The following is a 16,782-nucleotide window of genomic DNA, read 5'->3' on the forward strand; positions in this document are numbered from 1 at the left end:
GGGATGACGGCATGAATGTCCACAGACATCAGTGCGGCCTTTCGCGGTGTATAGCTTCATCCATCCCACCCAGCCAGGGTGGGATGGATGAAAAAGCTATTCGTCCGTTAACGGGGGACATATGGGCCTCATTCGACAGAGTGTCGGGGCCTTCTATATTGAGAGGGGTCTTCTACAGTATAATCCATAACTTCTCTAACTAATGGGTTTTCATGAATTTCTGCGCAATCGAAAACTCGCTGATTCCTCGACTGAATGGACTGTCGAATGGAAGGTAGCTGAAAATCTCTGCGGATTGCTTCATTCCGCACAAACTAAGGAGCATTCACTATCATCCTCATTAACTTGTTTTGCAATATCTTCAAAGTGGAGATATATACGTAGCCGCTTGTCCCCAGACGCCTGAAGCATACATGATGACATCGTATTGTAGATAGTAATTTTGGTTTTGAGTTTTGAGGCTCATTTTGGATTACCTGTTGATCAGAGAGTACAAACTATCCGACCCTCGATCTTTTTTTTAACGCACATGATGTGCGGGTTCCAAGTGAGCCAAATGTCTATTAGAAAACCGAGGTACTTTACCCGCGCTTGTCAGTCAATCTCCCTTCCAGAGATTCTCACTTTTCTGGCCGGAGAAGATTTCAATCTTCCCATGGTTATCGCCTGAGTCTTATCCGGGTTCACTCGGATTTTCCAATCGAGGTACCAGCGCTCGAAGTCGTCTAATGCACGTTGCATATAGACGAAACCGGGCACTCGACCCATGGAAGATGTTAGAAAAGCTGTGTCATCGGCGTATAGTGATATCTTTATACGCTCAGTCCTCGGAAGGTCACTGGTGTAAAGTGAATACAGCGTCGGGTAGAGCACGGCTCCCTGTGGCACTCCAACGAGGGTCTCTCTGTTGTCAGACAGAGATCCCTCTACTCTAACCTGAAATTTTCTGTCTTTCAGAAAAGACCCAATCCACCGGATCAGGCCTTCGTGCCATACACGGTCGAAAGCATTCGAGATGTCTAATAGTATAAAGTGCACTTTTTTATTAGTGTTTAACTCGTGAATGGTGTTTTCGACCAGCCTTAGAGCCTGTAACTCAGTGGAGTGTTCTCCAAATTGTTCATCAGGCAGAACATTTCGGTCCTCAACTTCTTCGTTAAGCCTTTGGAGAACAACTCTTTCAGCCAGCTTAGCCGCCGACGAGATCAGACTGATCGGGCGATAGTTCTGCGGGAACAGGGTGTTCTGGCCCTGTTTTGGGATCATGACGACGATCGCATGCTTCCACCTTCTGGAGAAGTATCTGAGGGTCAACGAGCTGTTGATGATGTACAGCAGGTTTTCAACGCAATTTTCCGGAAGCCTCTTCAACAACTTGTTGGTTATTGACTCGACCCCCGGAGCTTTCTTGGCCTTTGCGGCCCTGATGTAACGCTTCAGTTCCTCCACAGGAGCCGGGCGGATGTTATCATCGTCATCTTTCCTGAGGATACGGTGAACCCGATCTTTCAGCAGAATATGGCGATCGATGTCGTCATTGTCGTCAACGTTAAGTTGAAACTGACGTTCCATCGTGTCAGCAAAGGCCAACGCTTTGTCGGCGGGGGAGTAGCACACTCCGCGCTCTCCGTGAATGGGTGAGAAAGCAGTTTTCTTCCCCTTGAGTCTACGGATGACTCGCCAAAGCTCGTCACTCCCAGGTTCAAAGGATTCCAAGAGCTCCTCCCACCTTTCGTTTCGGTGATCAATGATGGCCTGTTTAACTTAGTTGGCCATCCTACTTGCTGCAATTTTATCTCCTGGGAAGAGGGTTCGCTGATAAAGCCTTCTCAGGTGATTTCTCTCTCGTATCATGGTTTTGATACGAGGGGGAAACTCATTGTAGCTCCTCAGCGGACACTTCTCCCTGGAGGTGGCCTCTCGAAAGCTCGAAACGTTCAACTTCCACGTCGAGTTCGCTGGGAGAGCAAAGTGCCTCAGGAAGGGCGCGCATTTCTCCGAGCTGGGTTGTGAAGATATTTTAGATATCATGCGGTAATCAGGAGAAGGATTATGATCGGAATCCATTTCCGACACAACGTAAATTTTGCTAGACAGAGAGATATTTCTGAGAAGCGCGATGTCTAGTACGTCAGGCCTAGTCTGTCTGAACAGATTCTACCACAATTCTGTGGTAGAATCTGTAATTTGGAATGATAATGGATTCGTTTCTCAGATGCGTCTCTTGAACGAGAGCCACATCGATGTTATAATGGAAAGAATTCCATTAGCATTCCAAAAGACTATCTTCAGAGATCTAGGCAATGTTGGTTGTCTAGACATTAGCAGTTCCAGTTATCACGTCGGTATTCACCGTGAACATTTTCTGTAGCATGGAGAATTGTACGAACAATTTTTTCATCTGGTCCAATGCGGCACAGATGTCTGAAACCCCTGCGTCTGAGGTGGGGGCTCAGGTTGAGAAGAGGTGTGCTTTGCAGTACTGCTGGCACCCTTGGATACAGCCTTAGCAGAGCTGACCCCCTCCTGGACGCGTCCAGATCCCACAGGTCTTCCTGAAGGGGTTGACTTCCTGGCGGAAGATTTCCCTTTCTGCTGTACCTTCGGATATGCCGAGCAGCCACGGTAGTTGGCGGTGTGGGCCCCCTTGCAGTTATTGCATTTCGGGGGGTCAGTCCTAACCTTTTCTGGTGATTTCTAGTTTTTAAATTGGATTTATGTTGACTCAGATAGTCCGCCTCCCTTGTATGCATTGCTATTGGCCAAAAAGTTATTACCTGTTAATGACGTAACATTGCATTGCGCTGTTGCCACTTTAGCATCTTTCAGTATGGAATTCGAAATCCGGTTAAGTGTTACCACCTCCTCTTTTCTGTTGTAGTTTATGTATGATAATGACGTAACATTGCATTGCGCTGTTGCCACTTTAGCATCTTTCAGTATGGAATTCGAAATCCGGTTAAGTGTTACCACCTCCTCTTTTCTGTTGTAGTTTATGGATTTCTATGACTTCCCGTACAAACTGACTTATTATAAACATTTCCGCAGGTGCATAGTATACGGCATACCCCGCAGCTAATAATGAATCTCTTTTGCCTTTCGCAGATATAAAGCTTTGTTGTATTTTCCTGGTGGACTTGAACACTGTTTTTATTTAATACTTCCCTAAGATTTTTCCGATTCAGTCTACGGTAAAAATGCACCTGAATGAGAATATCAATTTCCTTAGTTGATGATAAAAAAACTTTTGTAATTTTCTTGAACTTGAAACGTATGTTGAGAAGAGAATAAGTTTTGATGCAAGAAGTTTTGAAATAAAGCATTTCCTTGGGTCATTTATTTTTCAAGATTGCCAAATTTTCGGATTTCTTTTTGTGATTTTACGATTTTTCGAAAAATGAAAATTTTTATTTCATGTACATCAGTGGAAATTCATTGTAGATTTCTATATATCTCTATCAAATTCTACAGTTTGCAGAACATTTTTTGTGGCAATTGTTAATAATAATAACCGTTTCTATTGACAGAACAGGCTTGTTCTTCCACTCAACATTTCTTAATTTTCGATTTTCAGTACTCACAGTATCGAACATTTAGTTGCAAAATCAACCTAAGTATCGTTTTAATATTCTTTTTCTTCTGATGGTAGTTTGAAATTTCAATGCATTCATACCAAAAAAAGTTTTATTTAGAATGACTGGCCTTTTTACACCTATGATTTTATTTGATATATTTGGTTTGAGATTTCTGACGAATCCAAAGTTGATGTTCTCGTGAAGGATATTGTTATTGTCACCTCTTACTTTTTCAGTATTTCACTACTACTACTATTTCATGCAGTGCTCATATCCATGGAATTATTTGCACTGGGAATAATAATGTTTCGTTAAGTTTTCATAATGAACTTGATTATTCAAATCATATTCATAGTCATTGTGTTAATCATAGACATCAATGTCAAATTTCAATACAATTTGCTGCATTACAGTTTTGAGAATTATTCCACTGATGCTTGACAATGTTGATAATAAATATGAAATCGATACTTTTTGAAGGGATTTGTTTCATTTGCTTTGATTTTTCAGAATTTCACAGACAAATATAATCAAATTCAGTGTGAATTTTTATCAAATTCACATGAATGTATTGGAATTTTGACCAGGGAAGTATTAAAGTAATGAAATAAATGACTCATATAATCTCAGAAGATGTCAAGCCCATTTTTAACGGTCATCACTGAGTTGTAAATGATACACAACTACCCATATCTGTGGAGAAAAAAATACCAATAAAGAAAAGGATTTGATGACTTCTACAGCGCTGTCACCTTCGCAGCCATCACCAAAAACTTCTCACATGATGCGACCATTCAACTATAAATAATAATCGGTTTTTTTATCCATGAAAGAAGTCGAGCTCTGTTTCAATGTAATGTAGTGAGAACTAGCTAATGATAGTAATAGACTACCACGAACTAAATAATTGAGTGTCATTGTAGGATTATTATTAGTCTAGCGATAGTTATTCAACGCTGAATTGAGAATCTGTAATTTTTTTATTTTTCATGTTAGAATACTATTTCGTAGTAATCTCGAATAGTAGAGTAACTACACAAAGTCAGTTGAATATTTGGACAGTTTGAGTAATCCACACTTGACATACTTGTGAATATCGTTATGGAAATCTGTCAATCGTACGATATACAGATTTTCATTTTCAATTTTTATTAAATTACAGCTTCTCTAGTCATTGTTACAAAAGTTTATACTTTTTTCTTCTAGAACTTAGGATATGTGCTGTTGAGGAACGAATGGTTTAGAATATTTCAGACTATTAGCTGCAAATCAGTCATTTTCGAATTTGAATATGTTCAATGAACAATCAAAAAATTATTCGAAAAAAATCCATTCACAAAATATTGGGTATTATATATCTTGGACTTTACTGAAAATTCAAATATCGTTACAATGAATCCTTCCCATCCAATATGTTTTATCTTGTTGTTATCTGTTTATGGAAACTCAATAACTGATTTTTCAATTATTTTCTCACGTCTCAATGTGGTTTGTACATTTTTTTTCTAGACAAGATGAATTTACACTTCTTCCTCGCTGAAACAAAAATGCTTTATCTCGAAGCACGTTTCGCTAACCAAGTTAGCATCATAAGGAGATGACTCAATTCTAGTTATCTCCTGATGACTCTTTTACATTTTTATATTCGCTAGTCCGATATTTAGTGAAAAAAAAACATGAAACATCTTGAATCCAAAAAAAATGCAAACTGGTTGAAATTTCTCACTTGGAAATAATGAAAGTGTTGCTGAATTTCTTTCATTTCTAGTGTGATTCGATTGAGCTCTAGCCTAATTCTATGTTATTCGATCTGTTTCAGTAGATTTCAGATATTCAGATATTAGACAAACTCATGAAATGGTGGAGCAAATAAAAAACAATTGAATCCATGTTCGTACATGCACTCAATTGTTTTTTTATTTTCGATGCAAAATGTGGTGAAGCTCTGCCCCATTGATATCAATCATTTACGAGTATATCAATTTCGCTGACATTAAGTATTGACCTACATCATTCAATGTAGATTTTCTGTACTCTCATATACAGTTCTGTTTGTTGACTGTTCCATTGAAACAAATGTTGGTTTTTCAAAATTTCTGGCCGCATACAGGGCATCGTCGTCAAGTATTTGAATCAAATAATTGTATATGAATGGTATTTTCCGTTCTTCAGTAGACACAATACCTACGTTTCTCTTCATTTTCGGTTTCAAATCGTGAATTACATTGGATATATAACACTTTATCCAAATAACAAAATATTTTCATCTAGTAAATGCATTTCTTACCTGATTAAGGAATATCTGTTCTGCAATCATGTTTTATCGCCACATTATGTTCAAATTATAATTAACTGAACAATCAACTCCAAATAACTATAATCTTATTTTTGGAAATGTGCAGTGGATAAAAAAATAAAACATATGATTTTATCTAGGTAATAAAAAATCATTGTCTGCGGAAAGTCTGCGAAAAGTCAGATATCTGGCACATAGGCAAAGTTTATGATATATCTGATTGTGATATATCTTATGGAGAATATACGAATTGAAAAACCGTATATATATATATAAAGGAATTCCTTTCAAATTAACTATAAATTATGTTTCAAAAACAATATTTCATAATTGAAAATTGACAAATTTCAGGGTTTCACTTAAAAATCACAAATTACGTAGAAAATAATTTAACCTTCAGTTACGGACTGCGCTAATGTTACTCCGTATGTCTGCCAATTTGAATTAACGGTATAATAGATTTAATTTTCACCTGTACCACAATTATCTTCTGCAGAAAATGATATCATTCTAATCTTTATCTTGCACAAATTTCAACTTTCCAGAATTGCCGTTCGGCATGCATCTGGTTAACGGATAATAAATCATTTTGAACACATTTACGAATCGATAATTATAATGATTATTATTTTACTTCTTCAGATCTCGCATGTGGGTGCACTCAGTAAAGTGTTGCACATAAGAAGCTTTACATAAAATACTGATCAGGAAAATAATGACATGTTTCTTTTTTACGTTATATCCCATAAAAAACGATTCTCATCATACTCGTGAAGCCATCAGATGTCGTAATTACACTTTCTGAACAGCACATATATAAACCCATATTTACTTCCCCAATATCAATTAACATTGCATGTACATATTCCTGTAGCATTTTCGTTTTCAATAGCTAGAATTTGCATGTCGCTTAATGAATATGTATTAACACTCATGATGCTTGAAAATGATGATTGAAACAAGATTTTCTGCAAGAATGGACTATAATCTCTCCATTATTATATTCTATTTATTCAGACCATGTGAGACGACTTCAGAAACAACAGCAAATGTTAATTTTTGTTATTTTCGATAATCGAAAGTACTTATGCACTGAAACGGTAATCTTCATCAAACACTGGTACTGCCGACTTTTCCAGAAATCAATATTATTTGTTTTATGTCTTTGAAACTAAGTTACATCTTTGAGTTGTTTGTAGTACCACGACTCGCCACCTTTGTTGTCCGACATCCTCGCCGTTATGAACATACTTTTTACATTTCTCTTCCTATGTGAGACTGTTTTGAAGCTAATCGCTTATGGTATCAAGGTAAAACTATTACATACCTACCATATTTGTCCGCACATGTTTCTTATTTTTAATTTTCGTGGTGATATGTCTACTGAAAAATGCAAGTTCTTCAACTGTACATTAGATTTAAGAAATAAATAATACTGGTGATATATTTGGACACTATTCAACTACCTACTAACTCCACTAGTTGAAGAGTTTTCATAGTGATTAGTATATCTCTAGTTAACGGAATACACAACCATCAATATTTCTGCCAAAAATTTCTGATCATAGTTCATTTTGAGAAATTCATTTTGAAAATTAAACATATTGAGGTTTTGTATTCCTTACGAAAGTTATTTGTAATCAAAGAATTGATTTATTCATGGTCACAAAGTCATGGATGTGTTGCTTTGTCGATTTCAAAAATTCATTGATTAATCATCATGAATCGAAAGCATACAGTGCTGTACTTTCAAATCGTAAATTGACAAAAATCTGTACGCAATCAATTTCAATCCACTCGTTAACACTCTTTAGATTTTGATGGTCGTTTTCTTTCTTTCCCTCCGTGGAATAAATTTGTAAGATGACATACTTCTGGAATGAGATTCTCAGAAACATTACATGAAATCTGAGGGCAACCAGTTATTTTTATAACTTGCGCTGATATTGAACAATGATCTGATTGAATTGTATTCAAACATGCCATTCTATTGTATTATTTACTGATGAAGAGACTGAAATAGTTTTAAAGTCACCCTGACAGGTTTGTTTCTCCTTTTTCTTCAATACTTGCCAGCGCCCTTCTCGTGTATATAAGAGTGAGAAAGAGAGAGCTTCGTTGTTAGGTTTATGAATTATTCAAGGTGATTTGCATAACTTGTTCGATTGATGACATATTGATTCAATCAAATTTAAGTTTATTAATTTTCATTGCTTTCAAATGATTCAGGTTGAAACTTTTATTTTTTATATGTAAAATTTCGAAATCTCCGTAATAGATATGATTTGCTTCTGGAAGATGATTTCAATATATTGAATTTGTTTTCTTATATATACATAGCTCATATGATGTTCTTGGACGCAATTTCTGAATGTTTTACCAGTTTGACCAACAATTCAATTCACTTACTCCTGATTTCTCGATGTTTAGTCTTTATCATTTCTAACTGAGTTTCCCAACGTATTACGTGTTCCATATTGATGCAATTTTAATTTGTTGTTTATTAAAAAATGAAGCTACTTTTTCTGTTGTTTATCCAAAATATGTTGAAGCTCTATGATTTTGGTTTGTATATCTATCTTATCAATAGGAAACACGTCTCGAATCTCATTTGCGTGGACTTTTTTGGGAAGTATTTTGCATATTAATTCAGCTTGTATTCCGTTTTGTTTACTGAAATTTGGTCACTGATTTATTGAAATAATCTATTGAATGAGATACATTGACTAATCTATGAATCACGCTGTCATAAGATGCTATTTTGTGTTGATACGGGTGGGTATAGAATCGTAATGAATAGTAATATCCGTATGGGAAGGTTTGTGACGAATTGAAAAATAATTTTTGTTGTTCATTTTACTGACTTTCAAGTCCAAGAAATCGATTGTGTTTGAATTGTCTGCTTCTACGTCAATAGTGAATTTAATGTTTCCATTAATTTTGTTAATATCCCTATGAAAAATATCTAATTGTCTCTTAGTACTGCACCATCAGCAAAATTAGAAAGCTATAGTGAATTTCAACTTTAATTCAGTCCACGGAATTCATATGACTTAATAAATGAAATACAGGACATAAATCTTCCAGACAAGGCAAAACCAATATCTTTCGATGTGCAGAATCTCTTTCCCAGCATACTATTACTTCAGTTATAGAATTATTAAATGAAAATCGAGTGAACCCAGTTAAAACAAAACATTGACCTTTTGTCGTTATGTCTCGAACAAAGTTATTTTAAATTCAACAACAATATTTGTTCCTCTTCAAAACGTTTAATTATAAGATATCCGCTGAGTCCCTTACTTGCGAAAGTTTTCATGGATAATCTAGAGAAGTCGATTCTTAAGCATCCCTTCACTGGGTATTTGTTGTATTGGCATTGATATGTGTATGACGTTTCGGTATGTTTCACAGGTTAGGTTAGGTTAGGTTAGGTCCAAAGTGAGTGGGTCTATTCGACCTTCCACCGCAATCCGCAAGGGTTTATTGTGGCTCACACCTATTCACACTCGGCCAAATAAACCCAGTTTCTTAACGAATTCGAATAATTTGAATGGTGAGTGGTCTTTCAGGTCAGATGATAAGAGAACGGCTCTGCCGAACTCTAAAGACCTGATTCGGTCCCCAGCGGGGCAGGCACAAAGTATATGCTCTGTTAATAAGGTGGTCGGATAGTCAAGTTGCAAGATTTCCACCTTCATACCCACGACAACTTTACCATATGAGGGTTTTTGCACGTCAGCTACACCTGACGATGCCTTAGATTTAGCTGTGCAAGGCCTTTTCGCCTCTGGTTTTGTTGAATCATCACTTGAGCGCAAACGTTTGCTAATCTGCTTATGGAGGGTTTGTTTCCCCACCTGAGACAGATTCTGCGTACGCCGCCGCTCTTGCTCCTGAACTAAATTAACGGGGAGGTCAGTTGGAGTAGTCAACTCGACATCCATCTCCTCTGTAGACTCGCTCCTGAACTAAATTTACAGGGAGATCAGTTGGAGTCGTAAACTCGACATCCATCTCCTCTGTAGACTCGCTCCTGAACTAAATTCACAGGGAGGTCCGTTGGAGTCGTAAACTCGACATCCATCTCCTCTGTAGACTTGCTCCTGAACTAAATTTGCAGGGAGATCAGTTGGAGTCGTATACTCGACATCCATCTCCTCTGTAGACATGCTCCTGAACTAAATTTACAGAGAGGTCCGTTGGAGTTGTAAACTCGACATCCATCTCCTCTGTATACTCGCTCTTGAACTAAATTTACAGGAGATCAGTTGGAGTCGTAAACTCGACATCCATCTCCTCTGGAGACTCGCTCCTGAATTAAATATACAGGGAGGTCTTCATCTCCCCTATATACTCAGAGCTCCGCATTACCGTGGCTACGACTAGAGGGCGCCCGGTATCTCGAAGGTTTCGTAGAGACAGCTGATAGGCTCAGTGTCATTCATCCTCTCAGCACGGATACACACACCTTTAAAGCCATCGTTGGGATGCCATTCAGTTAAGGGATAACAGAATCACAAGTGATTCTGTCATTCCCGTATCCAGCGGGGCTAGTTGGAAGCAGGCATCCGATGGCCGGTTTGCTCAACCCCCACATCCCAACCCAATCCCAAGCCAAACAGCATGCATAGTGGTTCAGGCAGTGAAAGATGAACAAGGACAGCCATGTTTCACAGGTACTAAGAGACAATTAGCTATTTTTCATAGGGATATTAACAAAGGTAATGAAAACATTACATTCAGAATAAAAGTAGAAGCGGATAATTCAAACACAAGATTTCTTGGACTCGACAATCAGTAGAATGAACAACAAACATGATTTTTCAATTTGTTACAAACCTTCCCATACGGATATTACTATTCATTACGATTCTATACCCACCCGTATCAACACAAAACAGCATCTTATAATAGCGTAATTCATACATTAGTCAATGTTCCTCTTTCCATAGATTTTTATAACTACGGTATTATCCTCTTCTTTCGACAGTGTAATAACGTACAACAATTAAAAAGGTCTGATTGGTGGAATTATTAGATTTCTTTACCGAGAATTACCCGTGTAATCTCACTCAGCTGTCAGCAGTGTAATAACTACGGTAGATCCTATTCTGTCAACAGTGTAACATCTAAGGGTTTTTATATATATTTATCACCAGTGAAATAATACTTAACTATCTATCAATCCTTGGTGAACCTCTCGCTATTGCCGTGTTTGTTTTATTTAAATAAAATTTGGTAATTGCTGTCACCAGATGTAGATTTATCCACATCAAAATTTGAATGACAGGCAATGCCGAAAAGGCTGTAGGGTTCGTGCCGATCGCACGAAGGTCTCTATTTTTGTATACCTACTTATATTTTCTCTCATTATGTGGTTCCAAAACTGAATTTTAATCTCATATAATCAAAATGCTTTTCATTCGCTATTCTCTTCTCGATAGATTGACAAAAAATCTCTTATTTGTTTTTGCTCTCTCGACTTCATCTTACTCTACGAGGATGGTGTTTTTCTCAGTCTAAGATTTCAAATATAAAGTATTATTAGTAGAGAAACGACTCCATGGACAAAATAATAAAAAAGCAACATGTAAAATCTTATATCAAAAAGGAAAATATTGAATTCTATAAAATAAAAGAAAATAGAACAAAGAAAATGCCGCCAATTTTACCATGCTATTTGTTATTCATTCAACCTGTTGAATAACTACAAAAGCACCAACTCGGTATGAAATACTTTCAGTTTCTACTTTTCTTTAGGGAGAGTGGTGTATAACTTTATATTTTCGTCCTTTTTTGTAATTGTAATATGACTCTAGCTGAACAATCAGCACAAGGAACCCAACAATATATAACCTCTTTGCAAATAGGAAGTAGACTCTGACAAAATAATATGTGAACTCTCTCTCAATATCAACTGGTTAGTAAAAAAAAACAAACACTCACACAACAACTCTTTGGGTGGTTCATGGTCAACCATAGGTTCCGTTGACCCGGGGTGTCTTCAACACCAACACTTTTATTTTAAACTCCCCTGTACCCATTACTGGTTTATGATTTCACTAGGTATCGATTTTTCTTAAATTTCGCACCACGCGCTTACAAACAGAATAACTCCCCTATTTAGGCCACCTCCCTCAGCTTCGAACGCTGAGGGAAGAGACCCCCGATCTCGTCTCAACGGACTCCGGTGACTGAATTTTTTTGTGTCTCTCCCAAAAAAACTCCCAATCCTTCGCGTCAGCAACGCTAGTCACAAAAACCTCATCTCAGCGTTTTTTAACTCTCCCAAGCGTATGATCATCGGCAGGATGTAATAAATACATAAAAACCACTAATTCAGTGAACAAATTGCAGTAAAAATGGATTTAAAGCTGAATTCATAGACAACTTACTTTACAAAAAAGTCCAAGCAAAAAATGTGATTCTGGACGTTTTTATTATTGATAAGATAGATAATCGAAACCAAAATTATAGTGGTTCAACATATTTTGGACGAACAACAGAAAAAGTGGCATCATTTTTTAATAAACAAAATATTAAATTTGCATATAGATCAGGTAATATGCTGGCAAAGTTAATTAAAAATAATATATTCAAAACATCCAAATTCGAGGAATCGTTCCTATACAAATTCAATAGTGAAACTTTTCCTAAGGACATTTAGGAACCGCACCCAGAAACATCATATGTGGTATATAAATAAGAAAACAAGTTCAACATATTCAAATTATCTTCTAGAAAAAAATCATATTTTTAACAGAGAAATTTAGGTTTGAAGCCGAATCATTTGAAAGCAATGAAAATTAGTAAGTTCAAAAATTCAAATATTTGACTGAATGACCAACTGTATATAAATAGATCACCGTTACTGAATTTATTTTCTTATGAACCGATGTTATTCTAGTCTTCGTATAGAAGATGTAGAATTGATATAATGTGCTAAACCTAAAGGTTTTCGTAATTGAGGATGTGCTTTAGGTATACGAGAGTTGAGTAGATGCTTTAGGTAATTTTCATCGAGTAAGTACCTGTGTAGGTAGATCTAACTGGTGATTATTGAAAATTAGAGTTAATAATTAACTTATAGTACATTATTTACTACGACAAAGCGAAACATGCAGCTTTTTCAGCTGTAGGAGAACCCAAAAAAACCTACAGCACCACATCATCTGAAGATCTTGATCTGCCAATGTCTTCTATCTTATAAAACAAAATGTAGGGTGTCTCCAGAGACTCCAATAAATTCACTACATCGCCAGAATACTTAGTGACACGACTATCGTCAAACTTAAACCAGTTTGTTTTGTCTGTGACCAAGGCGTAATAATGACCAAATTCAACGCCAGAACTACAGTGAACAATGACTGCATGAATATTATAGTAGTGGTCAGCTAGATTGAAGTGTTCATCTATTTCGAAACTTCGTAAGAGTTTGGTACTTCCGTCAGAGTTTGAGTCATGTTTGAAGATCAGTATTATTAGATTGACTGGTGCCTCAGCTATACTTGTTTTCTTATAATAGTCAGTTAGTTTGGCGCATGTTTGGCAATACAGTTGACCATCACTTGTTGACAGTTACATTTTCAGATTATTCAACAATAAGCTTTGCACGGACTGGTTATTAGTCATATTAGGAAGCTCTAGTTGAAGTTCCAGAAATTCACATAAGTTTTCGGTACTTCTTGAACATTTTCTACAAAGTAAACAAGCGAGGATTTTTCCAGCAAAAGATTCATAAACACAAGACTGAACGGAATCATTCAATCCAGAGCGGTCAGGAGTACTGATTCTGCTATTGTTTTGCACACGAAGAGTATTCAACAAGTACTCCAAGTATTCGAAACAATCCTCCTGTTGTCCTAACGAGTATCTAGTGGACTTTAAAGACTCCAGGAAATTGGTTGGAGGGAAAGATGATAACATTCTTACGAAACTGCAGCTGCATGAGCAGGTGTTTGAGTTTGATGAATAAGTAGGGAACATTCTCGTTCTCGTTCATCATTAAAATCTCGTGTTTCCTAAATTATCTAATCCAATCTTCTTCTTAAGATTTTCTTGTTCTTCCTTACTAATTCGTAAGGAAGAACATGTTTGATATAATTTACATAAGAACCATTTCTCAGGCTGTGATCGATCCTTACAAGAGATGAAGGGTAACGTAGAGGGATCGATTGAGCTCTTGCTTCATGAAGCTCTTTCACTGAAAGGGAACCAGAACCAGAAGAAGGTGGATCAATGACTTTCGAATTAACCTTGATAGGAGACTGATGAATATCCACATATTTCGGCTTGTTTCGAAGAGATTTTAGTTCCGTACTGAAATGAGGGCAATGCATGATCTCATCAAAATTATGTGAAGGTGGAATAGTTCCAAGGACCGAAGCAGCATTACCACGTTGAATAGTAATACTAATTCTTCCTATCAAAAAAGAGGTAGAACGGTAATCTTTCGTTGCTTGGCCTATTCTCCTTCCGAATTCATGAACGAATAACAGAGACTCCGGGCCATAAACACCAAACGTTTCAACCGTTACTGGATGTAACAGATATTTGTTACTAAGATTTTGGTATTTTTTTTCGTTTCAATTTTTCGCCAGACAATGCTGCGGTCCCAGCAGACTTCGAACTTTCGGCTAGATGGGAAGCCGTGACCGTGTCAACGCTAGTGAAGTCCCATACCACAGGTTTACCGTATTTCCATGGTATGAGAGACATACCATCTGGTCTTTTACCATCATCTCGACTGGTACCTAAGGGTTCCAGAACAGACAACATAGCTCGTTTCAATATGTCGTTCAACTGGTGATGTCGAGATGTACGCCCTGCACTTCTCCTGCAACTCAAACCATTTGTACTTTTCTCATCAACACAAACACAAGTATGAGGCACACAAATAGATGAACCCATCCTAAGTCCTACTGCTATTCTGAAAGATTCATCGTCTAACAGTGTTTCAAGAGATGTAACAGGTAAAGCATTCAGCCAAGCACCCGATGCCTCAATCATTGCTGCTTTCAGATGAGCCTTATCATATACACTTGTAGATTCCAGTGGTTTATCATCAGTTATAATGTTCGTACTCGTATTTGTTTCTACCACTACCGAAAATGGAACTGATATATTATTTCGTAATGAATATTCACAAACACGATCCTTTATAAAATATAATTTTTCCTCATTTGCGTGCCGTTGAATACTAAACTGTTATATTTGCATATGTGTAGGTCATAGTGTTCATAAAAATAAGAAGATTGCGGTTTTCCCGGAACAACGGTATATTATACTCATACAGAGTTTAATAAGTATTCAACTCATCCAACAGGCTATTGATATTGCGTAAAAATGATTCAGAATGTTTTTAATATAGAATATTGGTTCATAGTATGTGTGAAACTAACATTATCAAATATGGGTGTCGAATTCGAATAATGGTTGCCAAACTAATAATAACCAGAAGTATGTCATCAATTCAAATGAAGTTCAGTAGGTATTATACCAAAAGAATGAAAAATCGAGTAACTAACTTTCGAAAAACTGCTGCGTGCTTACTCATTGATTATTTCAATTTTCACAGAATTTCTTCAAGGATCCATGGAATACCTTTGACTTTGTCACGGTCATAGGGAGCATAGTGGATGCAATGGTTGTGGAGTTTGGAGTAAGTATATTCAAAAGAAGGTCATCTCCATTGTCCTCAAACATATTCACCACTTAAACACACTTTTATATAGATTTCGACGTCCCATATAAAAGGTATAGGAATGAGTATATCGCACGTTTCTTGAGCACATAGAAAATTTTAATTATTTGCACTATTGTCATCTGAGAATGTTGAAATTTTAATTGAAATCTGATTTTATTCAAGGAGAGAGCTGCCCAAATGACAAAGGAACGGGTAAGATATCAATTTTTTTCGTTTTATTTTTAACATCGTCACCTGATAAGAGCTAGTTTTAGAAAAAAGTTAACTAGAAGTAAATATGTTATTATAGTAAATATCAATAGAACCTTCAATTCGTCTTGCAATAGTCCATTCTACGTTTAGTCTAGAAATATTTCTAAATGTTCACAAATAGGACATCTTTTTATACCTATTAGTTTCGACAGAAATCTTCCTAGTATAGTAAACTTGCCAGGAGAATCAGTAAGCTCAAAATAGTATATTCAAGGTTAGTTGGCATGTATGTACTTAGTTGTCAACTGTCTAGATTTTCATATTCTTAATATATAATATTGTTGTAGATGAAGGAACTTGATTTGCCTGCGCTCATTGGAAAGTGGATGCAGGTATGTATTTTCAGATTTTCGAAAATATGTTGGAGACAATTTCAATTTTTACCAATCGATTTTCAATGAGCTGTAATCGAATAAGTGGTAGTTGCTGCAGTAAATTATATGGATGAAAATGTGAGAGAAAGTGATTAGAGAAAGTGATATTATATAACGATGAATGAGGGTGAAATCAGCAAAATTATTTGTTCTCCAGCTCAACAGTAGACAATAAATTTTCAAAAATCTGAAAATACATTAGTAGAGATAATATGCATGTTTACAGTAGTTAATTATTAGTTTTTTTAAATATACCTTTGGTGAGTAAATGGTGAGTAGAAAAATACACAGCATACACAAAAAACACAATACACAAACACACATAATTTTTATAATATAAAAGTGACTTTCCGAAATATGGAAGGACGCGGAATGAATCACTTCGGGTAATATGTTATAACCCTGTGATAGTTTTAGTTTAAATTTAATTTTTAATATCTTGATCTTGATTGTTATTATATTGATGATAACTATAGTGATCTAACACAAACATTGTGATCCCTCATCGAGTTTGCAGAAGGGATTTTCGTTAATTATGGATTCACGAAAAAACAAAAACATCCCTGTGAAAGCTTT

The 16,782-nt window shown here is 36.3% G+C and overlaps 1 protein-coding gene across 23 annotated transcripts in view; it reads left to right on the forward strand.

The window, feature by feature from the left end:
* Nucleotides 1-16,782, forward strand: part of LOC111511127 (calcium voltage-gated channel subunit cacophony) — a 230,891-nt gene that overhangs the window by 125,161 nt on the left and 88,948 nt on the right. For 10 of the 23 annotated variants that reach the window (XM_074185558.1, XM_074185571.1, XM_074185547.1 and 7 more), the window contains 3 exons: nt 15,452-15,535; nt 15,743-15,772; nt 16,120-16,164. In XM_074185558.1, coding sequence (XP_074041659.1) covers nt 15,452-15,535; nt 15,743-15,772; nt 16,120-16,164 — 159 coding nt within the window. Of the gene's footprint in view, nt 1-7,070; nt 7,182-15,451; nt 15,536-15,742; nt 15,773-16,119; nt 16,165-16,782 lie in introns of all 23 variants that reach the window. The other 13 variants (XM_074185596.1, XM_074185660.1, XM_074185585.1 and 10 more) reach the window with 5 other exon arrangements.

The sequence above is a fragment of the Leptinotarsa decemlineata genome, unplaced genomic scaffold (genome assembly GCF_025532065.1).
Source record: "Leptinotarsa decemlineata unplaced genomic scaffold, Ldec_3_MD MMD2_P_RNA_scaffold_2, whole genome shotgun sequence".
In the NCBI taxonomy this organism is placed as follows: Eukaryota; Metazoa; Arthropoda; class Insecta; order Coleoptera; family Chrysomelidae; genus Leptinotarsa; species Leptinotarsa decemlineata.